General features: G+C 37.9%; 1 protein-coding gene across 1 annotated transcript in view; it reads left to right on the top strand.

Annotated features, from left to right (window-relative positions):
• The window catches only part of LOC127635742 (homeobox protein cut-like 1), a 125,278-nt gene that overhangs the window by 29,365 nt on the left and 69,766 nt on the right, over positions 1-26,147 (top strand). The window contains exons 3-5 of the mRNA XM_052115974.1: positions 4,624-4,671; positions 18,542-18,620; positions 24,545-24,682. Of these exons, the coding sequence (XP_051971934.1) occupies positions 4,624-4,671; positions 18,542-18,620; positions 24,545-24,682 (265 nt within the window). The remainder of the gene's footprint in view (positions 1-4,623; positions 4,672-18,541; positions 18,621-24,544; positions 24,683-26,147) is intronic.

The raw sequence follows: 26,147 nt of genomic DNA, 5'->3' as shown, positions 1-26,147 counted from the left end.
TGTCACGTTGCATAATTTTCACGATGTCATATTTTGACTCCACCGTTTCCGTGCAGTAGTCCAACAGATCATGTTTTCTTTCATCTATCCCCTTTGGATTCAACAACAACTTGCACATGCTCGAAGCTGGCTCCATTCCTGCAGATTTACTTTTATTGTCAAGCTTTTTATCCATTTGCTAATATCCATTATAATATAAACATATTTTTATGCACTGCAGTCCCTGCAAAAAAAGCAAGCCGATTGCATTTGCAGAGCTGGACAGTTGCCCAAGGCGGGCAGGGGAACTCTCTTTTGGCCAGGCCCCGAGTATTATGCTGAAACCAGATGTTGAGAGATGTTTCCTCCTGGTCACGTGGGCCCCTCTGGTGCGGCACTTACATAAATGTCATCTGTACAGTAGTAAGTGTGGGCGGGAGAGGGAGAACGGAGGCCCAGCTGCTCGTGCTGGGAAGATGAAGAGTGCAGCGGGGTCACAGCTACCCTCCGCCACTTCCGTCTGCTCTCTGCCAGGGCTCTCTCTTTCACTCTTTTACTCTCCATGGAACATAGGTGAGAGATGCAGACATCAGCTGGTTGCAAGAATCTTATCTTGCCATCATGTCACAGTACCTGGTTATTGTTATCGTCACAGTGGACATGCTACAAGGACAAATCGCTCAACCACTAGGTCGACATGGTTTTTAATGGGCAATGCTGATATCTAGAGAGCAGAGTGGCTGATGTTCGATTTAATGCTAAAATTGACATTATATTGGCGTTTTATTGACAGTTTACTTATAGCTTGTTACCACTTTACAATATGGTTGTATATGTTAGCATTTGTTAATAAATTAGATATTGTGAACCATGGACAATCATTTTTACAGAATTTATTTATCTTAGTTAATGTTAATTTATGGATACTAGATAATAGAAACTACTGTTCACTGTTAATTCATGTTAGTTCATAATGCATTAACTAATTTAAAAATATATAATATAAATTAATAAATGCTGTAAAAGTGTTGTTTATTGTTAATTCATGTTAGCTATTGTGTTAACACTATTGTGTAGGTCCCCTATGTGCCGTCAAAACAGCGCCAACCCCTTCTCACCACAATTGTACAGAGCTGTTATCTGAGTTACCGTAGACTTTGTCACTCGAACCAGTCTTGCCCATTCTCTGTTGACCTCTCTCATCAACAAGGTGTTTCCATCCGCAGAACTGCTGCTCACTGGATATGTTTTGTTTTTGGCACCATTCTGAGTAAATTCTAGAGACTGTTGTGTGTAAAAATCCCAGGAGATCATCAGTTACAGAAATACTCAAACCAGCCCATCTGACACCAACAATCATCCATGCGATTATCTTATCAGCCAATCGTGTGGCACCAGTGGCCATGAGCTACAGTTAATGTACACATCAACCATCAGAATGGGGAAAAATTGTGATATCAACGATTTGGGCATGATTGTTGGTGCATATATCAGCTCAGAATGCTAATCTGAGATAAGGGTTGGCGTTGTTTTGGCAGCACGAGGAGGACCTATACAATATTAGGCAGGTGGTTTTAATGTTGTGGCTGATCGGTGTATCAGCCCTGCAACAGCTCTGTACTAGGTTTTCATTAAGGATATCTATATTTTTTGCTGTGTTCAGCTTTCCTTTGACCCTGACCAGTCCACCAGTCCCTGCCGCTGAAAATCACCCACACAGCATGAGGCTACCACCACCACCATCATGCTTCACCGTTGGGATGGTATTGTGCAGGTGATGAAGTTGCCTGGTTTCCTCCAGACGCATGGAATTGAGGCCAAACAGTTCAATCTTCATTTCATCATTCCAGAGAATCTTGTTTCTCACAGTCTGAGAGTCCTTTAGGTGCTTTTTTCACTAATTCCAAGCAGGCTTTCATGTGTTTTGAACTGAGGAGAGACTTCTGTCTGGCCACTCTGCCATAAAGCTCAGATCGTGGAGTGTTGCATTGATGGTTGTCCTCCTACAAGTTCCCTTTTCCACACATGATCTCTGGAGCTCAACCAGAGTGACCATCAGGTTCTTGGGCACCTCTCTTACCAATTGGTCAGTTTGGCTGGGCGGCCAGCTCTAGGAAGTGTCCTGGTTGTTCCAAACTTCCATTTAAGAATTATGGAGGTCACTGTGCTCTTGGAAACCTTCAATGCAGCCAAAAGAAATGTGTAGCCTTCCCCAGATCTGTGCCTCGACACAATCCTGTCTCTGAGCTCTACAGGCAGTTCCTTTGACTTCATGGCATGTTTTTGCTCTGATAAGCATTTCAGCTGTGAGACCTTATATAGACGGGTGTGAGCCTTTCCATCAAGTGTCATAGCAAAGGGTCTGAATACTTATGTCAATGTGATATTTCAGTTTTTTCTCTTTAATACGTTTGCAAAGTTATCAAAAATATTTTTTTTTGCTTTGTCATTATGGGGTATAGAGTGTAGATTGATGTGATTTAAAGCATTTTAGCATAAGGCTGCAACATAACAAAATGTGAAAAAATGAAGGGTTCTGAATACTTTATGAATGCACTGCATACTCTATATAAGCTTATGACTAGGAGTGGATTATGTGTTGACAAAGCTATCAGTAGAACTACAACTTCTGTTTATCGGCCACTATGCATGCTTATCAACTAATGCCGATAATTTTAAAATAGTCAAATAGTGCCAGAATAATCTGTCTGACTCAAAAAAAATTATATATTACTACTCAACATTTATATCACAGAAAAAAACATGAAGGGGAGAAAGTTGTATTGAGAGGAATAAAGCGGGAGATTTTTGACACTTTTCCTGTAAAGTCCAATTCTGTTGTGCCCATTATATTAAATATATCTGCTCTGGTGACTCCTACACTCCTAATGAAATCAAGCAGCTTCAGTAATGATGTGTATATCTTTATGCTGCAGTGGCATAATGGCCTGCATCCCGGCGATTACAGCACTCAGGGCGCCGTTTTATTTGGCCCCAACATTCAGTAATGCGTTTGTGTGTGGTAGGCACTCCTATACTGACTTTTAATGTGAGGGCTTTTTGTCCAGCCGGGAGATTTATTCACAGCCATGAATAAATGACAGTAATGTCATTTCATGTTGAAATACCCACCCTATGTTCAAATGAAAGAGACATTGATGTTCATCTTAATCTGATATACTTTAATACCACGGCATCAAAATTACTCGACTGTAAGTGCCCCTGTAAGAAGTGGGAGGTGCGCTGCGATCTGAACCGAAAACAAGGACACAGTTTGTTGTTGAGGAGCAGATTTTTTGATTTCTCTCTATGTGATATGTTTTTTTGATTTGGCATGATCCGAAAAGCAGCTCATTCATGTGTAACTTTATGACAAGATGATATAGTAATAGATTAAAGTTGTAAATCTGCCCCGGTGCGTTTCTGAGAACTAATTGAGTAGGTTTTCACTGGAACTGCACGAGTGTAGCACACGTATTCATGCATATGGTGGTGGCTGCACTTTTTGTTCTTGCTGTTTTTGCATGAGCAGTTTTTGAAGCAGAGAGGACTGAGTCATGGAGAACTCATGCAAGGGAAAAAACGAGGGCATATCAGGAGAGAGAGAGAGAGATAGAGAGAGAGAGAGAGAGAGAGCATGAATAAATACACACTCCTTACAGCACACACTGTCCTTTGCCCATAATCAAGTGTAGTACAAGGTGATATTCTTTGCGTATGTAAGAGTGATTGTGCGTGTAATACACATGTGCATGCACATGCTGTTTTTTTCTCTCTTTTTGATTGGAACAAAACTAGCCTTGGGAAATTTGATAAATTAAGACATTTTGTGTTCCCCCCCTCTTTTCCTCCATCTGCGATCAGACTTTTCACAATGTCTCTAAATCTCCTCATATGCTACAGCAAATATTAACACAGAATATGATCAACTTTAGTGATCGAACATTATAGTTTTTTTATGACCAATTTTTTTATGTTAAATTGTCTTAAAACCGATTTGCATAAATTCTTGTTTTAATTCTGCTTTCTGACAAAAATCATTACAGACTTTAACATTGACAACAATGTTTTTTTTTTTCAAATGATATTAAGGAAACAATAACCAGTAAATAATGAAAAATAAGTCAATTATTGTAAATATTATCTATTAATAATTTCTTTTTGCAATTTTCAATATGCCTGATATTAAGGAACCAATAAATAATGTTGAAAAATTAAAGTCAGATTATTGATATATCTATAAATGTTTCATTAAGCCCGAGTAAAGGAAGCAATAACCAATAAATAATAATAATAAAAAGAAAAACTATATATATATATATATATATATATATATATATATATATATATATATATATATATTATTATTTTTTTGTTGTTGTTGTTTTTTGTTTTTGGTGCCATTTTTTGGTAAGCTTGTTAAAAAGGACCAAAACCAATTAAAAATGAAAAAATAAAATAAATAAATAACAGATCAAACTGATTATCTATCTATATTTTTCAAATGTATAATAAATGCGTTTAAAAATAAATCAATTATTGATTTACCTCTAACATTAATCCTGATGTCTATTAATTGTTTTTAATTTAAAGAAGCTAGTGAATAGTTAAGTAAATCAACTTTTCTCTGTTTTTCTGTTGCAGGATTTGCGTAAACAGATAGCTCCTTTGCTGAAGGGCTTCCAAGCTGAGGTGAGTGTTGTTCCTAAAGCTTTTTGTCTGTCCTATGTGCTTATAACCATATAGTCTTAAAAATTAAGTATAAAATTAGATCAAAAAATTGTTTTACAGGCTGAAGTCATAGAAGAACCTTCAAAGTACTTTGTTTTTATTAGTTATCTCAACAAAGTCAATGCAGGGCAGTTATTCTAACTCTACTTTTTAAGTTATTATAACTTAAGGCAAAATAAGTTTTACAGTGCCTCCTTGGATCTCTATAACAGTCTATAAAACGTTTGATAGACATTGGAGTTTATATATATATAACTAAACTCCAATAAGAATTTTAAAATAATGACAGTAATGTCTACTTGATAGAATTATATTTGATATATTAAGGGTGTCAATTTTTTATGACTAATTAATTTGATTATAATTCATACTAAATGGTGTATTGCATCTTTAAATCTGAAATTTAGTCTCAATTTGATTTAGATCAGTTTTGTTTAAATCAGTTTATTTTTAGTATGATTCATTATCTTCAAAAACTTGCACCTGATTTTACATTTACAGGCCCAACAATTGAAAATGAAAAGTTAATGAATATGGCGCTATTATTGTAATTGTAATCAATTATTCAAATCCTTATAAATGCACTGAATTTCCATTCTCAGGCTTCATTTAATCACCATTGGTCAACCAGCCGATGGTTTTGTTGTTTAATCAGATGCTGTTTAATCAGATACCCTGAACAATGCAGCCTGACAGAGCTAGCGACCAGAGAGCACTGCTGTTAAACTACACTCTCCTCGCAGCTTTACTGACTGCCAGTTTGACTCCATTACTCTCACACCAATTAATCTCACAACCTTCCCGGTAAGGGAATGGCGGAAAATGGCCAGTATGCGTAACTCAGCTCTGATCTAGGATATGATGACCCTCTCTGATCTGATTATGCTCTTAATGGGCTAAAAAGACCTGGTTCCAGAACAGTGCTTATTTACTTCAAAGAATCATTTCATAAAGGAGTTGTTCACCCAAAAATGAAGATTCTGTCATCATTTACTCACCATCATGCCATCCCAGATGTGTATGACTTTCTTTCATCTGCTGAACTCAAATGAAGATTTTTAGAAGAATTTCTCAGCTCTTTTGGTCCATACAAGGCAAGTGAATGTGTGCCAAATTTTTGAAGCTCCAAAAATCACAAGTCAGCTTAAAGGAGTCCAGTAGTTTAATCCATGTCTTCAGAAGTGATATGATAGGTGTGGGTTAGAAAAATATCAATTTTTAAGTCATTTTTTTATTGTATTTTTTCTTCTCCCTGCTCAGTCAATCTCCACATTAACTTTTACATTTTTCTTCTTGTGTTTTGGTGATTCACATTCTTCATGCATATCGCCCCCTACTTGACAGCAAAAAGAATATCGCTTTTACATTTACATTTATGCATTTAGCAGACGCTTTTATCCAAAGCGACTTACAGAGCCCTTATTACAGGGACAATCCCCCCGGAGCAACCTGGATTTAAGTGCCTTGCTCAAGGACACAATGGTGGTGGCTGTGGGGCTCGAACCAGCATCCTTCTGATTACCAGATTACCAGTTACGTGCTTAGACCACTACACCACCATCACTGTCAAACTTTTGGCACCCATTCACTTGCACTAAAAATCTTAATATGTGTTCTGCAGAAGAAAGTAAGTCACATCTGGGATGGCATGAGGGTGAGTAAATGATGAGACAATTTTCATTTTTGGGTGAACATACACTTGTTTTAAACATACACTTCACTAAATTTAGTAAACTTAGTTTTAATTTAGGAATTCACCAATGAGGGAAAAAGAACCTCAATTGAAGATATATTTTCTTAAAACAATTACTGTATTTTGCTACTTAATTTAGTCTTTTAAGGATATTTGAACTGGAAAATGAAACAAGTTTTTTGTTTTTTGTGACAACTTGTTTCTTGTGGTCTGCTTCTGTTGTACAAATCCCTTTAAAAAGCCCTCTATAGTTTGTCAGCATCTAATCAGATCAGACAGTTTTGAGATGTTCTCGCTGTTTGCTGTACCGCTCTTTTATATCCGTCTGTTGGATGAGAGCGAAATCCTAATGATGTTTACGCTCAATGGTGCTAGGTAAGTCAATTTATTCTGGGTTGAGCCAGAATGATGGACTCTTGAGTTTCACATTTCAGAGATAGAGGGTATTTCTTTGGTTCACCTTTTATTTTATGAGAAACAAACAAGTATTTCTTCAACAATGATGCTCTTGAAATCAGCAGCAATATTTTATAGTATTAATGAGGCTTTGTGTTGATGTGTAAAAGGCATAGTTCACCTAAATATATAACATAATTTAAACAACCCATATACAGAAAACTACACTAGCACTGCAATAATAAAACATACTTGACACAACATTTCACAGTTGGTTAAAAATGAAGTGAAATAAGAGTTCACCAGATATTCACTTCAGGGAATGAAGTGGTGTTTGCATTGACATAGTCTCCTCTGTGGCCATTGCTGATAGTTGAGAACTGGGACATGGTGCTGTGTTCCATAAGTAATATGCATTACCATTCAACATGACAGGAGCCAGATATTCAAATACCCTCTGCAGCACAGATCTCTGTAATATCATAATAATAGGAGGCATTTGCCAAAGCTTCATTTTGAGCCTTGCATATACTCAAAACACTCTTTATTTAAGTGAATTATCAAAGCTCTATTTAGACCGATTGTTGGCTGCTTGTTTTGGCAAAGAAGTTAGACCTAATGTTCCTTGGTAATTCAGTCAATTAGTTGTACCGTGGTGTAATATCAAACTGTGTTTGATTAGGTTTGATTATGCTGTGCTGAATAACTTTTAGTGTTTCTCAATCTCTTAGTTATCAGCCAACAGAAGTATGTGAACTATAAGGTGTTTCCTGCACTTTGGTGCTATAGAGCTAATCATGTTAAATTATCTCTTAGATAATCATAAACTTGTCAATTGCAGTGCTTTTAAGAATAGGCCTTTCATAATCGCATGTGAAGTTTGTACGGTATTTAACTGCCACATTCTGCCAAATACACATTTAAGCTAACCTCTCTGGCTGTTTGGACGTATTTTTAAGAATATACTATGCCAACCTCTCTTCATTAAAAAACAACAACAACAAAAACGGATATGTAGCATAGTCACAGGGTCAAATGCATATAGTGATCAAGACACTTGGGAATACCATTGTCCCTGCTATTCAGTGCCACTCCCCGTTAATTCTTATTAAATTTGAAGTATAACAGTGTATGTGCTTTGACTCAGTATTAGTCAGTGGTGTTACCTAACACCTATATTTAAAGTCAGCGATGTTCACAACCTATTTTACTTAATTTCTACAATGACTTTCAAATGTATGTTACTGGTGGTTTGAGGGGAGGTCTTGCTGATGTAAGTCAAAAAGGAAAGTTGTTTCAGTGGCAGAGCAAGTTATTACATTTTGATGAAAGATTTATGAAGACAAGCATTTTTCTTTGCAATAAAATGCACTGCTGGATTGTTCACAATAAAGAACGTGTGTTGAAATAAATAAGGCCAATTTAGATTTTTGACTTGGAACGGAACTAAAAAAGTAGAGTGTCATTGTGCAGTGGTTGGCACATGTTTTTGACACATTGGTGCCGTAGTGCTCTTATGGATGATGGAGATTCGAGTCCAAACTGTGACTTGTCCAGGCCTCATTTCCCTTCTTTTCTGTCACTAATTTCCTGCCCCCCTTTCACTACTCTGTCTAATAAAAAGGCAAACCCCAAAAATAATAAAGAGAAAGTGGAAAGTGAGAAGCATGTGTAAATTTTCCTTTCCTCTGACCTCAAAAACACCTCCACTATCTGTAAAGTATATTTCTGGATATGTAATGCAGCGTTTGACTGCCTTCAGCAGCACCTTGCGTTAAGAGGCTTTGAGAGGAGGCTCGAAGCTCAGCGAGACATGGCTCTTCCATGCCGTATGTAACTTTGATGAAGTGAGGGCTGTGAGTAGTAGCTCCCTGTTCTCCTCTCACGAGCCAGAACCGCTCCAGTAACTGCTCCATTATAGATCATTGTGGTTTCGGAGCTGTGTTCTTGAGGACTAGCCTGTCATTAGCGGAGGTAATCGCCCCCACTTCAAATCACTGCTCGGTTAAAAATAAAGCCCCATCCCACCACTCTAACAGCAAAATCGTTTCCAACCATCTATTATATTCTCTGTGAAATATTTTCCTTATTGACAGTAGGGGGGACAGTGCCTGACCTTGACAAAAATAGTCTGACTGCTCTGACCAGAATTGTATTTTTTCTGACGTAAGCTATTTGATGATAATTGTTATCAGGGTTGGGATACTTGGGTTTTATCTTGTCAGTCCGACCCTCCATTAAATCTTCAAATAGACAAAGAGGCTTAAATTTTACAGTACCAATTTTGAACAAAAAAAGATGGTTTGCATATATAATTCATAATGGCAGACAGACAAATGAATAGAATCATTTGCAATGGGTGAATGTTTTTTTTTTTTCGGTAAATCATATTTTTTCCTGTAAAATAGCACATTATAGTCAGTCTGATACAGATCTCGTGGGTCAGTGTAGAGTCCTCGCCACATGTCATTTTTTTCATTCGAGAGAGAGCAAGAGACTCCTCTTTTCCTGTCAGGAAATGAGAGTACAATAGGGAGCTGTACATAGCACGTGGCTGGGGCCCTGTTTTGGGGGTTGCACGTGCATGTGTGTGTGTGTGTGTGTGTGCGTGTGTGTGTGTGTGTGTAAATCAGGGATGGGGGTGGGGAGTCACTGTACTTTGATGTAAAGGGTTTTTCACAAATTTTCTGCTTTTACCCCAAAGGCAAGATGCCTCTTCTTGCAGTCCCAATGTTTTCCTTAGTGGCCTTTAAAGACCCCATGAAATCAAAAGTGGAGTTTTGTGGCTTTTAGTAAGCTTTGAAGCCATCTATATGCTAGTTTACTCTTATAAGTCAACAAAACTAACTTTAGCAGATGCTGTTATGCATTTAGATTTTAGAGTCTCTCTCTTCCAGGAAGAGAATGGATCAGAAATATTGATGACTTTTAATGCACTTTACAGATTTTTGTCTAAATAAATGCTCTCTAGAATGAGAGGCCCCATTTACAGCTTTCATTATCATGCAATTTTGGTGATCGGATTGCTATCGGAAAGCACTTGACCATATTAAATGACAGGTGTAAATGCACCCAAGATGCAGTGCGATCGGCTCATGATCAGATCACTGAAACCACATTTGTAGGTGGTCAGGGACAGCTTCTGGCCACATTCAAAGAAGGTATAAATGCAAACGCGTTTACGAAATTTGGATACAACTATTCAAGTAATTAATTACATGATGAGGTTATGCTACAGTCATCCATTGTTAAAGTGATTTGTTGTGGGTTCTTGCCTTTTCTTTTAATTCTGCCATCGCAATGTCATCTGTCATCTGCCTTTGCAACTTATGTTAGACCAGGCTTTCCTCACACGTTTAAGATGAGAAGTACATTTAGCACTTACAAAGAGGCAAACGCAAGATGAATATAATTAAATTTGCTTACCTGACTGTTAAAATGATGGAAAGCATTTGACTTACCCATCAATGTTTTTCATATTTACTAACGGAAGGAGAATGTTCAGTTGCCACAGCCTCTGATGTAATATGTAAGTAGAGTTTTCCATTTTGCTTGGGTAACTGATCGAATCTCTATCCGATCACAGTGGAGGTGCATTTGACTGCAAGGTATAAATGCAGTCCAGCTAAAGAATATCTAGATACTATTAGCATATGAAACACATGTTAATGCAAGGTGTGAATGGGACCAGAATGTCCCTCCCACTAATACCACCTGAAGCTGAATAGCTAGAAGCATAGTATGGTTCATTGCTGTGGCATAACAACAGCCAATTGGCTTTTTCAAAAAAGGACAATCCCTTTTATATGTCTCAGCCAAACTTAAATATGACATCACAAGAAAGGGAACTTGGCCCGAAAAGGGATTTTTGTGGGGTCTTCAATTTTGCCCAATTTATACTAACACAATTTACATAAACGTACATACATTTTCTGTCTGAAACTTCATAACATACTCCAAAGAGGTGATTTGAAGCTGACAACATATAAAGTACTAATTTAATGTGTTTATAAATTAAGTTATTAAAAATTTTTCCGATTCATATAAAGAGTAATGAGAAAGCTGTAATATGCCAGAAAACTAACAACTGTATTTAAAAATTGTAATGTAGTGTCTAAACATTATCAAAATGACACCAGGACCCAAAATGGTTTGAAAACATTATAAACCAATATTGGTAGCACTATATTTTGCAGTACTGTTCTACATTTACTTACTACATAATTATAACAACTACAGTAATTACTAGTTACTGACCCTAAACCTAACCCCAACCCTAATCTTAATCCATATTAAGTACAGTACATGTAGTACACCTTATATTACTCTTGGGTAAGTACACTTTAAGTACACTACCAGTACATATATCGTAAAATAATGTACATCCCCAATATTAGTAGCACAATATAAAAGCAATGGAAGTCAATGGAAAGTCCCTTTCAATGGAAAGACAATTTGATCGTCAAGTAGAACTTGATCTTCAAGACCATGGAAGAGTTAACTCAGATTGTATTTTTTAGAACCCTTATGCCGCCACGGTACATTATGTGAACACTACTATTCCTAGATCTGTATGTGCCATCCCAAGTTCTTATGCCTTTTGGAGTTGAGACAAAAGACCATTTAGGTTGTTATCTCAAGCTTAATTTAGATATTTATGACATTTTTACAATTTGAAAAATTCAGCATTCTTAAAGAGAGTGAGAGCAAGTCTTATTGTTGACCCACCTGCAAAGATCTCCGTAAAGAGAGCTAATCACTCAGGCAGCCGTTTACAGTGTGCCATGGAAGTTCTACAAATTTGGAAGTCAGTATTGATTTGACATAATTGTGCACTAATTTTAGCTGGCCCAAGCCTGCAAAGGCTCAACATGGCCTGGTGTTCTGAATGGAGAGAAGATTAGTGGCAGCTCAGATAAATGAGTTCAGATGAAAGTAGACTCGTTTGTTCAGAGCTCGATGAACTTGAGAGCATAAAACCATGTTGCTAAGTTTGTGTATGTGGAGAAACAAATAAATCGCCCCTATTGTTGTGAATCTGTTCTGACTCTATAGTTTATAAGTCCTTTCTGTTTTCATATGCTACTAAGCAGAGATTCCCAACACACTTTTTAATATGATGAACTCAGAATTGGAGCCATGGTGCAGTAGTGAGTGTGTGTGCTCCTGATACGCCAAGTATTTGCACTAATTCGGGCGATGCAGGTTCTAGTCCGGACTGCAAAATGCACCAGACCCCATTCTCTCCCAAATAATTTCCTGTTACTCTCGACTATTCATCTAATAAATTAGGCAAATGCCCCAAAATATGAGAAACTCTTGGGCCAGATACCTTCAGCTTTAAAGCCAGCTCTTCTCTTTAAGGGTGATGCAGGTCAGTAGAGCTGGCGGAGTTTATTGCCTCTGCCGTCTGTAGTGCCAAATCTGTGCTCCCCCACAGAAACAGGAGCTATTTATAACCATTCCCCCACCCCTTTTCAATCCATGTTCCGGCTGGACCATAAGGGAATAACACTGTTTAAACTGGCATGCTTTTGATGCCACCAGATAGTCTGTTTGTGGTGTGGTTCAAAGGGGCGGATATGACCGACTGGGTGTGTGTACATGTGTGTGTTCATACATATATGTGTGCATATGTGTGTGTTAGGTATAAAATTGAATATATATGTAGCCATTTTTATGTATGTACAGTATGTTTATACTACCCTACAATATGCATACTGTATACTATACATTGATGTACTGTAGTTCCAGCTTTACAGTTTCTATGTCAACACTAAACCTGCGAAAAAAGTTAAAAAAAGAAAGATTTTGTGTGAACACTCCATTTTCTGTGAATCTGAGCATAGTTGAGCTACAGTAAAACCTATCTGTCACAGGACATATTATAGTCTAAGAGACATGATTTTGTTCATAATTTTGTACAAAATGTAACAAGTACTTACTATGTTTTGCCTTTGCATGGCAGTATATTTAAGGGTTTTTGAAAACAGTTTAATAAACATAAAATTATGTCTTAATTAAAATGTGAATATAACAAGGTATATTAGCTCATGTAAAAATAATAGAAGTCAATGAAAAATGTCCATGATTGAAAAATAAAAGTCTGTGTGTGTCCTGCAGTGTGATCATGCCAGATGACCTGGCCATCAGATTGAGATGGTAGCAGAAAAAGAGAGAAGGGCAGATAATCTATGCTGAGCTGTGGCAGTATTCGCAAAGTCATGCACATGTTACACACACACTCACACAGTTGTAGGCAGCCGCACACTCTCTTAACCTCCTGGTGGTGCTCTGTCTGGTTCAGAGCTCTGAAAGTTTAAAAATTGACATTGGTTCCTGCTGGATTTCAGGGGTAGACATGGACCCGTGCCGAGAGAGAGAAAGAGGGAGAGCGAGGCAAGTTTAATTGCTCCATCTGCAAGAGGGCTGCAGAACTTGGCCCTGCCTTGGCTGATCCAGATGTTTTCCAGCAAGAAACATCTGAATATGTTTAATTTCTTTCCCATAGGAGTGAAAAGTCTGTTACATGTTGGATATTTACAGTGGCAACTGCCCTGTTCCATCCATCAAGGCCAGCAGTCTCAGGGCTGCAGATTTACAGCTTTTATTTGATGTTCTGCTGCTGGAAGACCAAACACACAACACTTGTGAACATGTAAACAGCACAGGAGTTCAACAGTTTCTTAATGGATAAAAGCGATACTGTTGATTCATACCACATTGTTTTTGGGCGCAGGGTTCTGGCGCTTTGGTAAGGCCTGCACTGTTTGCTCTGTTTGACAGAAAAATAAACTGAATGACTGGTTTAACTTTTGGCAGGTTTGTAAAAGTCAGATGAGATTTTGAAGCTAATTCAGATCAGATTAGTTATGCCTTTAAACCACATCATCCTTAACGCGAGTTCTACAATTTTGAGGAACCCTTTCAGGTTCTGAGTCCTAGAATATTGAGGAACCCTTTCAGGCTCGGAGTTCTTGAATTTTGATGAACCATTTCAGGCTCTGAGTTCTAGAATTTTTATGAACCCTTTCAGGCTCTGAGTTCTAGAATTTTTATGAACCCTTTCAGGCTCTGAGTTTTGGAATTTTAAGGACGGGTATCACATTCTGACTTCTAGAATTTTTATGAAACTTTTCTAGTTTTTGATGAGAACCTTTCAGGCCCTAAGATCTAGAATTTTGATGTCACTTAAGTTTCTGACTTGTAGAATTTTGATGAACCCTTTAAGACTCTATGTTCTAGAATTTAAGGGACCATTATAGGCTCTGAGTTTTAGAATTTTGAGGAAGCGTTTCAGGTTCTGAGTTCTAGCCAGCAATACATCTAGCTAACATTGACAGAGTTATAAAAAATCCACATGAGCTTGTTTATAAATTGCAAACAATTTAAACATTGCAAACATATACATTAGCTGATCAACTTGCAGTGTAAGGCTCGCCGCTTGTCAGTTTGCTCATTCCTGTTGCGTGTCCTCAACCTGGCAGCCCGCCTGAGCTTCGAGTCTGGGGAGGAGGGGGCGGAAGAGACAGCTCTCTCCAATATTTTGAATTTGGACTTTAGTACCCATTTTAAATGCTTGATATCAATGTTACATATTGCTCCTTTCAGGGACCATTTTTATCTCTGAGTCTTAGAAACCCTTAGGAACCCTTTCATGTTTTACATTTCTAGAATTTTTAAGGAACCCTTTCAGGCTCTGATTTCTAGAATTTCGAAGAACTATTTAGGCTCTGAGCACTAGAATTTAAGGGGCCATTTCAGTTTCTGAGATCTAGAATTCAAGGAACCCTTTCATGTTTTCAATTTCTATAATTTTGAGGAACCCTTTCATGTTTGGATTCTTGAATTCGAGTAACCATTTAATGTTTTGAGTTCGAGAATTTGTGTCTTTAGTTTTACTCTCTTTTATTATTTATTTATTTATTTTTTACACGTTTTGAGTTCTGGAATTTTTAGAAAGTGTTACAGTCTTCTAGATGTTTGAGGAACCCTTCCCAGAATGCAGAATTTCAGTTAACCTTGGTAAAAATTTGGTTCAGTTTTGTCTCTTTAGCAGATCCTAAATTACTGTATACAGGCAATACAGATTTGGGTCCTTGTTTCCTGTCAGGTTTGACCCAGTTTGTTAGATTTGGCCCAGTTGGGCTCAGCTGCATGTTGGTTCTACAGCAGGCTTTCATCAGTAAGCTGTCATCATCGGAGTTGCACTGGGGGAAAAATGCTGTCATGGCATTTTAGAATTTCGTTATGTGGTTCACAACACCCTACTATAGAGAATCTATCTGTAACCCTGATGCCTTGATCCGAGATATTTTTTCTGCCATTGGTTGTCAAATTCTTAAGGCACTGATAGGTGTTTATGCCTCTGGTGACTTCTAGACCTTGTGAAATATTATACTTATTGAAAATACGTTTTCTGTTTCCATGTATACTTCCTTAAATAGTTTGCATGTTTACAAGACAGTATCGGAAGGTTTTGAGTCAAACACTGACAGGAGGCAGTTGGATGATGTATCATAATCTGCCCAGAATGACCACAGCTGTGTGTGTATTCAGATTAAGAGAGATCAGTGTCTTTATTAGAGCTGAATAAAGTGAAGAGCCTGTATTTCTCTCTTTCCTCATTCTCTCTCTTTCCCTATTGTGTGTTATGACATGGGGCTTGCACTGAGCTTGTTCCAGCTGTTATACAATGGTTTCACCAGTATAGGGTCAACAGGGTCAACTGTGCAAGCGAAAGATTTGAAGACAATCTTTATTCTTAGTCCAGTGATTCCTTTATTTATTCAAGGAATAAATAATATTTCATGTCTGTTTAAAGGAATACAGTAGTTCCTCCCAAAAATAAAAATTCTGAAATTATTTACTCACCCTCATGCATGTCATTCTAAAGAATGTTTTCCTTGGAATACAAAAGAAGAAATGTTGAAGAATATACTTGATGCTGCCTTTCACACAAGTACAATCAGGGCTCCAGACTGTGACTAAAATGGTCGCAAATGCGACTAGAAATAATTGATTGTTACAATAATTTAAAATCGAATTACCATTGGTGACAGTTGGGTTGTTTGCATCCATATGCGGTTTCGTCAGATATCATCTTGTGAGTTATTGTTATTGAGTTATTGAATACATCTTTAGAGTACCAGTGTCTCGTGCCGATTTAAATTGACATCACTGGACCTTTTCTGGGACTGGGACTGCATTACATATGGCAACATCTAGACAGACCAGGGACTTATGCAAGGATCCTATTTTGTGGACTTAATTTTGTCTTTCAACACCATCATCCCTGCTCTCCTATGGAATAAATTAACCCAGCTCTCGGTCCCCACCTTTATCTGTCAGTGGATCACCAGCTTTCTAGGCAGCAGTTAGTGAGACTGGGCAAATTCACTTCTAGCACTTGTACAGTCAACACTGGTGCCCCCCAGGGATGTGTGCTCTCCCCACTACTCTTCTCCCTGTACACAAATGACTGCATCACCAAGGACCCCTCTGTCAAGCTCCTGAAGTTTTCAGACAACACTACAGTCATCGGCCTCATACAAGATGATGACGAGTCTACATATAGAAGGGAGGTTGAACAGCTGGCTCACTGGTGCAGTCAAAACAACCTGGAGCTGAACACGCTCAAAACAGTGGAGATGAAAGTGGACTTTAGGAGGAACACCCCAGCATCAACCCACTTTGCCATTCTAAACAGCACTGTGGCAGCAGTGGAGTCATTCAGGTTCCTGGGCACTACCAGCTCTCAGGACTTGAAGTGGGTGACACACATTGACTCCATTGTGAAAAAGGCCCAGCAGAGGTTGTACTTCCTTCACTATTTGAGGAAGTTCAACCTGCCACAGGTGCTGCTAATCCAGTTTTACTCAGCAGTCATAAAGTCTGTCCTCTGCTCTTCTATAACCTTCTGGTTTGGTCCATCTACCAAGTCAGACATCAGAAGACTTCAAAGTATAGTCCGGAATGCTGAACGGATTATTGGTACTCACCTTCCTACCCTCCAAGAACTGTACACCTCCAGAAAGAGGAAATGGGCAGGAAAAATCACTCTGGACCCCACTTACCCAGCACACTATCTTTTTGAACTGTTGCCCTCTGGTCAGGGCTACAGAACACTGAGCACCAGAATAGTCAGGCACAAGAACATCCATTCACCTTATGAACAGTTAAAACTGCCCAATACTCTCCAATGTGGCAATACAATCATGTGCATATTCAACTATTTATTCATATTTATATCCCATTTATATTTATTTGACATATCCTACCTCTTCTTCACAATACTTAAATCACCTTGCACATAACTGTATAGCTGTATATAACATATTTGAACATTATTATTGCCTTAACATTATTGCCCTACTGTAGTTTCCTCTATATGTTTATCTTATTTTTATTCTTATTTCACAGTTTATTTATATATGTTTGTATGTGTATTTCAAATGTTTGTATGTATATGTTGTAAATGTAGATTTTTTGTATTCTCTTTGCACTGGAAGCTTTTGTCATCATGATAAATTCCTTGTGTGTGTAAGCATACTTAGCAATAAAGCTCATTCTGATTCTGAATCAGATTAACTGATTCTTTGAAAAGTTCTGACAATTCATTCACTCATGTTCATATATTCCACGGAAGAAACAAATTTAAACAGCTTTGTAATGACATTAGGGTGAGTAAAAAACAACAGAATATTCCGTTTTGGGTAACAATATGTATGTGCATTGCCTTTATGATATGTAATGTCAGTGATCATACATATTTAGGCAGATTTACAGTTCAAAGGGTGTGGGCGGTACATTCAATGACTGTTATCACCATTATGAAAATCATCTATCTTCAAGAAATGATGAAGGCCTCTCCTGCAGTGGGAGCCGTAACCCAGTTACAGTATGTAATTTGCCCATACATACGCGTCTGCAGCGCTCTATATTAAGGCCAAAGTTCTTCTCATTATCAGAGTCCCTCATTACCTGTTTCTTTCATCTCTTGCTCACAGGGATTTGGATTTATACCTGATAATTACCTTCTATATAAAGCGAACCAGAAACGGCCTGAGCGTATACACCTGCAGCTTGCCCCCAAAGTGCCTCGAACCAGCACTTGAAAAATATTGCATGCATCAAAATATGAATGATTTACTATATTTGAATGAAAAGGGTCACGGTTATGTAATGTTCTGCCCTTTTATTAAGGTCAAATATGTGGCAAAACAGTGGCCCCAAAAAGTATTTTGGATGCTTAAAATATGTACAAACACACTTTTCAAGCAAAACATTACAGAACAAAGAAGTTATGTTTGGAATAGTAAAACAATAGATATATTGTTCACTTTCTGTATGTCAAACATCAGTGGAACATGTCCATATATGAGATTATGAAGTACACTTATTGTTTTCTCTTCTTGGACACCTGTGTGAACCTCAGGGGACTGACTATATACATTCACTGTAAATATCTGAGACAGTTTAAAAGCATCATTTGTTTGCAGATGGCACATGGTTTGAATTTTTGTTATCCCTTTATTTTGTTAAAAGCGTGATGTATTTGTGTGTCCAAAGACTTTTTGATGCTACTCTATGTGTGATGCGTGTTGAGTTCACAATCAAAGTCAGTGCTGCAGTTTTCCATATGGGCATCTTTAATGGACTCGTCATTGCTTCTAATGTATGCAAACCTGGCTGCTAATGCAATTACAGAGATTCAGTTATTGTGTTTTTTCTTTGTTTCAGATTGACGCCTTGAGTAAAAGAAGTAAAGAATCAGAGGCTGCTTTCCTCAACGTGTACAAGAGATTAGTCGATGTCCCAGGTATGTCTCGGTTTGCACTTTGCTGGCTGCACACACACACGAACACACACAAATGCACTCACACACACTGCTGTAGTGTTTTACTGAGGCGAGAATACTGTAAACACATCAGTCATATTTATGAGACCTCAGTCTCTAGTGTCTAAAACACACACACACTCGCACACAGGCTGTCTTAATGACTTCTACGGCTTTAGAGACTCGCACTGTTCTAAACCAACACAAAGAGACAAGAGAGAAACTTGGATTCTATTAAAATCCAAGTTCATTGCCCCACAAACACCTTTTAATCTTCTGAATTGGATAACCGAGATAATGGCCCTTGGATCCTCAGTTTTTATATGGTAATGCTCCGATGTGCTGATCTATAATAAGTTAATGGTGCTGCAGAAGTTCCTGTGACGTCTTTAGCTCACACGGTCAGGAGAGATCTGATCTAGAGTGAACGGAGCATGTTTCAAAGGTGCAATCTTCCCAAGGAGTGTGGATCATGTATCATAAGCTCTCTGAAAGACCCCATAAAATTTATCTTTCTTTCACTTTGTTTCTTTGGCTCTTTAGCTTTCTTTTTCTTTTCTTTCATTCTTCCATTCTTTCTTTCTTTCTTTCTTTCTTTCTTTCACTCTTTTGCTCTTTCTTTCACTTTTTGTTTCTTTTGCTCTATTTTGCTTTCTTGTATTTAATTCGCTCTTTCTTTCTTTCTTTCGCTCTTTCTTTTCTCTCTTTCACTTTTTGTTACTTTCACTCTTTTTTGCTTTTTCTTTATTGTGTTTCTTTCTTTTACCCTTTTTTGTTTCTTCCATTCTTTTTCTTTCTTTCTTTTCGCTCTTTCTTTATTGCTTTCGCTCTTTTGCTCTTTCTTTCACTTTTTTCTTTTGCTCGATTTTGCTTTATTGTATTTCTTTCGCTTTTTCTTTTTTCTTTCTTTTGCGCTTTTCCTTTCTTCCATTTTGTCTTTCTTTTGCTCTTTCTTTCTTCATTTCACTCTTTTGCTCACTCTTTTGCTTTTTGTTTCTTTTGCTCTATTTTGTTTTCTTGTATTTCTTGCAATCGTTCTTTCATTCTTTCTTTTTTCTTTATTTTGCTCTTTCACTCTTTCTTTTGCTTTTTGTTTCTTTTGCTGTTTTGCTGTCTTGTATTTCTTTCTGCTCTTTTTTCTTTATTTTGCTCTGTTTCTATTGCTCTTTTTTGCTTTGTTGTATTTCTTTCTTTTGCCTTTTTTCTTTTTTCTTTCTTCCATTCTTTCTTTCTTTTGCTGTTCCTTTTACTCTTTCGTTCTTTCACACTTTCACTCTTTCTTTCTTTTGCTCATTTCAATCTTTATTTCTTTTGCACTTTCTTTCTTTTTCCTTCCTTGCTTTTTCTTCTTCTTTCTTTCTTTCTTTCTTTCTTTCTTTCTTTCTTTCTTTCTTTCTTTCTTTCTCTTTTCTTCCTTTCTTTAGCTCCTTCAATCTTTAGTTATTTCTTTTATCTTTCTTTTGCTCTATTTCTTTTGCTTTTTCTTTCTTTCATAAAAACTGTGTAGTGCACAATAGAAAAAGACTCAATTTGAAATGCATATATTGCAACAGGTTAATTTGTCACCTTTTATTGTGTACACTATGATCTCAAATGCGATCTTTAAGCAGAAGTGCGACCATGCAGTGCAAAGGAGTGTGTCTGCAATTGTGTTTTTGAACTGACTCTTGGCTGAACTAGAGTTGTGTATCTGCCTGGAAGGCCTCCAGAACCTCAACCTCACACACACACACACACACACACACACACACACACACACACACACACACACACACTCACACAGATACACGCATATATATATATACACACAGCTTTAACTATGAAACCCCGCCCACAACATTGGAGCGACAGGAGGCAGACAGGCATTGCCGCCTGTACCTGTTAGAGCAAGTTTGAATGTCTGCCTGCACAACTACTTAGTACATCCCTAAATTACCACAACGATGTGGTCTGAAGATACCGGGTCAGCTCATCCTTGTGTCTATGTGTTTGGATGTTTGTGCGTGTATTTGACTACCTATGTGTGCATAACATGTGATTGTGTATGTTTTAGAGTGTAAGCATTCGTGTGTGTGTGTGTGTGTGTGTGTGTGTGTGAGTGTTGAAGTGTGAGGTCTAGTCTGGGAATGTCTGTCTCTATCTCTGGAGCTTGTCCAGTCCTGCCTATGTGTCTGCAAATGTGATCACAGCTTGACAAATTATCTCTTGATAGTTACACTGGTACACTGTGTAGGTCTGTATGTGTGTGAGCATATGTGGTTGGTGTGTGTGTGTGTGTGTGTGTGTGTGTGTGTGTGTGTGTGTGTGTGTGTGTGTGTGTGTGTGTGTGTGTGTGTGTGTGTGTGTGTGTGTGTGTGTGTGCCAGCAGGATTTCATCAGAGGGTACGGAAGGTAAATTTGTCCAGAAATCGGACTAATATACACTTACATCTAGGGGGGTCCGTGACCATACACATTTTTGTTTTGCAGAAACAACACCAAAACATTCAGTTCTGGTGACTTTAAGAGAAGCATTTTCTCTCTCTCTTTCTCTCGAGTATGTGTTGCGTTCATGTAACTATTGGCTAGCAGTGGTCCTCAACCCTGCTCCTGGAAGGAACACTATACATTTTGGATATCTCCCTTATCAAACACACTTGATTCAACTCATCAGCTCGTTAGTGGAGACTCCAAGACCTGAATTGGGTGTGTCAGAAAAGGTAGATATACAAAATGTGCAGTGTTGGGGGGCCTCCAGGAACAGGGTTGGGAATCACTGGGCTAAAGCAGTAACCATCTAAAAATGCTGCACTTCTGTGAGAGATGCTAAAATACAGTGAAATGTGACACAGTTGTCAAAAGACACACATCTAAGAATGTTTATATGTTAAATGATTTAATAAAAACGTGAGCGGACACAAAAATAAATTTGGCTTGAACAGCCCCTCATTCACATGACACTGAACTAGCTGAAGTTTCTCGAAGTTACCTCTCAAAAAGGCAGTCTTTTGTGTCAGTTGATTGTAGGTATATATTAACTTTATCCAGTGCTGTTTGTTCTCTCTGTCCTTAAATATCATGATGCCGTTTTACTGAGTGAGAAACCGCTCCAAATTATTCCAAAAGAGAGCAGTCTGGATGAATCATGATTCGATTCAGACTGTTTGGCAAGCCTGTTTAGCCAATTCGCTGAAAAGAACAGACTCAAAACAATGATTCATTCGCAAATCAACCATCGCTGTTTTTTTTTAAACAAACAATATCAGTATTTTTTCTGAAATATTCTCAGAGTAAAATTTTCTTCAGGTCAGTCGGAGCTCTCAAAGTACACACAGTGCATACGACCAAACAGCTGCAGGCACCACTGTGTGTGTGTGTGTGTCAGTGGGAATGTTTGGGATGTGTTCACACCTTATGCCAACATTTATCTTCTTTCTCAAAACTTTGATTTCCTAATAATATTAATACATTGTTAACATAACAACATTTCTGATTGGATGAGGCACGTTCACAACCATTGCAATTTAGCCATCTGTGATCACACCTCAAATTAATTCTGTATAAATGTGCCAAGCCAACATATTTGCAGTATTACAGACAGTTAAGTTAATGAACTATATATTGCTAACTATATATACTATATATTATTAACTTGATGTTTTGTAAATTTTCTAAATACTGTGTAAAATAATTGTTCATTTCATTTCAGCAAATTCATGTACATCTCATGCTAAAGTAATTATTATTTATATTTTATTTTTGTATAGAGATCTGTGTTACAAAGGTCATCGCCTGTATTCGAAAAAACATTTAAACCGAACAAATTGTGCTTACGGTATTGTGTTACACAGCAAATGACATGCTTCCAGACTGATGAATTGGTTTCTAATCTCAGTCACATGGCAGTCACGTTCACATTTGAGTGACACGGGTGGCCACCCCTCGTACTGAACCAAACTGGCAGTTGCCGCAGCTACAGAAGGGGAACGCACCATGACAGCATATCATTCAGACTTCCTCTTTGCCGTTTTTAGATATGACACACTCTCACGCACCACACTGGCACATCACACATACACACCCCATCAGTGTTTCCTGTACATTCAGCTGCGAATACACTGACGTGGAGGTAAGTGTGCCAAACTGGCAATCTTGAGGTCTGAATGAGGACTGGGCCTGGCGAGCTCAAAAGGGGGATAGCACCATAACAGTATAAACAATGGCCCATATGACTAGGTGTTATTTTTCAAGTGTTCTGAAGCCATATGATAATTTTGTGTGAGGAGCAGATAGAAATGTAAGCCATTATTCACTGAGAATCTTCTCCTCCGGTGGACTGTTAATTGCTGCGCATAATTGAATTAGTGAACTAAACTCGACAAATGTATCAGTCCAATTTGTGAACGAATCATTCAGTACCATTTTTTGAACTGGATCAACTGATTCTTTGAAAAGAATGATTCGTGATGTATTAGACTACACCACTTCTCTCGTGAACTTTCATGTGTGCCAAAGAGAGCTGGGGCAGATGTAGAGATTTTCAGCTAATAACAACTTAAATTTAGTCCGTTCTTCAAACAAAGCTATTAAATTGCTTCTGAAGTTTTAGTAAATAATGAACAGACCACTTTCTAATAGCTTTTATGGCTCTTTTATTTATTGGTTTTGCCATCCAGTTCCCATTCATTTTAATTTGATGGAAAAAATAGCAGGATTTTCTTCTAAAATGTACTTGTTGTGTTCAGCACAAGAAACTAAGTGGTTTGGAGCAACATGTGTGTAAGTAAATAATAATAGAACAGACAGAATTCAATTTTTTTGGTCAACTAGTATTTAAATGACATAAAAAAAAAAACAATTCTGTTCTTTCCCTGTTTTTATTCCATCTCTCACTTTCTATCTTCGTTCTACAATTTCTTACTCCACTCTCTCTCTCTCTCTCTTTCCCTTCCATATTCCGGAGGGGCTAATAAAATAGTTTGATTACATAATTAAGTTGGCTGTCTCATTAAGGAAAATCAACGGGAACAGGGCCATAATTAGTCATATGGCAATTAGCATGTGAGGGGGACAGACAGTGATGAAAAAGCAAGTGTGTATGTGCGTGTGTCAGAATGTCTTTCAGTGCGGAGGGCTGGCCCTGGTCCCACACCACCGCTGCGCTCGACCCCACTTTCACTTAACATTGTTTTCTATTTGTGAAAGCAACAAATTAACACCCTGGCAAATATGAGTTAATTTAACTCCCTTAGAACCTGCTAACCTGACATTCTTGCAGCTGTTGGCATATTGTGGCATATCAGTCTTACAAACTATGATTGTTGTCTGTATTTGATTGGATGAATGGATATGTTGATTTGATGTTTTTGACATTTGGTTTGATGGAGGTACCAGATGTTAACACCATGGGATTGTCTAACATGTCGCACCACAAGACTTTAACTTTCCTAAGAAATGTATGTCAGTTACTACATTCATATTCCATGGTATTTACATGTATTCATTTGGCAATCTTCCTGTGCATTCAAGGTTCACATTTTTTTTTTTTATATTGGTATTACCATAGTATCCCCCCAAAAAACAAAAAACATTGTAGTAGCACGATACCATGTCCAAAAATCAATAATATTACCATGATACTTGTGGTACTTTTTCATTAGTGTGATTTCAGCATAGCTGAAGTTATATCGAGGTGCTGCTGGAACTTAGTGTGCATTTATTGGCGTGTTTTGGCTTGGTTTTGTTTTTCTAGTTAACATTTTTAGCTACGGTTGGCAATCCGCAAGAATGCTAAAACACTTTAACTATTTAGTGGAGCTGCACAGACACACATTGAACTCAATATAGTCATCTTTCACTGGATCAAACTTTTACTTACTGTGGACGCTTTACAGCTGAAGGTCTGACCTGTATATGTGTGTCTTCAGATCCTGTCTCAGCTCTGGATGCAGCTCAGCAGCTCCAGGTGACTGTACGGAAGATGCACGACTTAGAGACAGAAAATCAGAGGCTCAAAGACACACTACAAGAGTACGAACGCGAGATTGCAGAGGTTAAAAACCAAGGTAACCACCCATGGTTTCTCAGTGTTATTACACTTGAAAATATTAACATGTTTTCCACAAAACCAAATATAAAAAATTCAAGTAATCTTGCAATTTCAATTTTAATAGCAACATAAATGTAAAATTGACCTCTCTCTTATTACACAAACCTGCGCTTATCATGCGTAATTAGTTCATGTTTTACTAAAGAAAACAAATTCTTTCATAAAATGTAAACGTGTTCTCCACCTCTATAACAACTTTTCTACTGACATAATCAAGGCCATGTGTGCAGAGGAGAATATTATCCAATCATATCATAGCTCACTTTCACAATCCAATCAGATCTCGAGGATAAAATCAAGTCCCGGCCTACATTATGTTCCACTGAATATTCTGTTTCACTGAGAACTACATCACATCATTGAAGTTAAATGCATTTTTAAAGGTGACATGTCAAATTATTTATATTTTCTCCTATTCCAGCTTAATATTCAGAGGCAACCAGCCTTTAAATAATCCATTTGTATTTTGATTTCCCCCAAAAGTTTAAACACTGTAGTTTTGTGGCACAATCAACCAGCCCGACACAGCAACATTGATGCAACCATTGGCTTGAGTTTGGGCCAGGGCGATCTGTGTGTTCGACCAATGGAAGGAGGAATGTTCGTGAAACATATTTGAAAACAGTCATTATTTTTGCGATTAAGTTTGGTAATGGTAGTGGCATAAACATAACACGCTTCACCTTTTAAGCACTCTCTTTTTGAAAATCAGCATTTATCTGGACTAAGGAAACGAAATGAGTTGTACATATGTCATGTTGGCAGGTGTCCTAAGTGGGTGTACCAACATAGACGGGGCCCTATTTTTGTTCCAGTGAGCTGTAGTCATCTGAGCTCTATTTACATCCTACTGCTGTTTCAGCCAGATATGTTTCCTGGTTTTTCTTTTTTTAACATAAAAGAGGAGGAGGGAACGTTCCCTCGCAGTCTGCGGAATTCCCCTAATCGATAATCCTCTTCAATAACTGCAATATTTTATTTTGTCCCGCACGAGCCTTAGATGCTGCCATGCAATATTTCTCACATAAACACACATACACGCACACCGTGCACACACAGGTGTGTTTCCATCTGAGCGGCCCGCTAGATAATCCTTCCTATTGGTACATGCTGATCTTTCTCAGGTCAGTGATCCTCCAGTCTCTCAGTGTTTAAAGTCCAGTTTAGCATTTAAGGGTCTAAAAGGGCTCTTGTGGGACTGCTGCTCATTGATTATGTGTCAGAGCTGAAGTGCTGGAGTTTAAATCACCGCAGATTGGTGTGCAGGAGATGGAGAGAGAAGTAAAAAGCTCTCTATCAGGGATATTTTGTGTGTATGTGTATGTGTGTGTGTTTTCACATGCCTAAACATATACGTACGTGTGTGTGTGTGTGTGTGTGTGTGTGTGTCAGGTTTTGCCTACATTGTGTGGACCCACAAG

This window comes from Xyrauchen texanus, chromosome 43 (genome assembly GCF_025860055.1).
Source record: "Xyrauchen texanus isolate HMW12.3.18 chromosome 43, RBS_HiC_50CHRs, whole genome shotgun sequence".
Taxonomy (NCBI): Eukaryota; Metazoa; Chordata; class Actinopteri; order Cypriniformes; family Catostomidae; genus Xyrauchen; species Xyrauchen texanus.
This window is presented reverse-complemented; position numbering and strand designations above follow the sequence as displayed.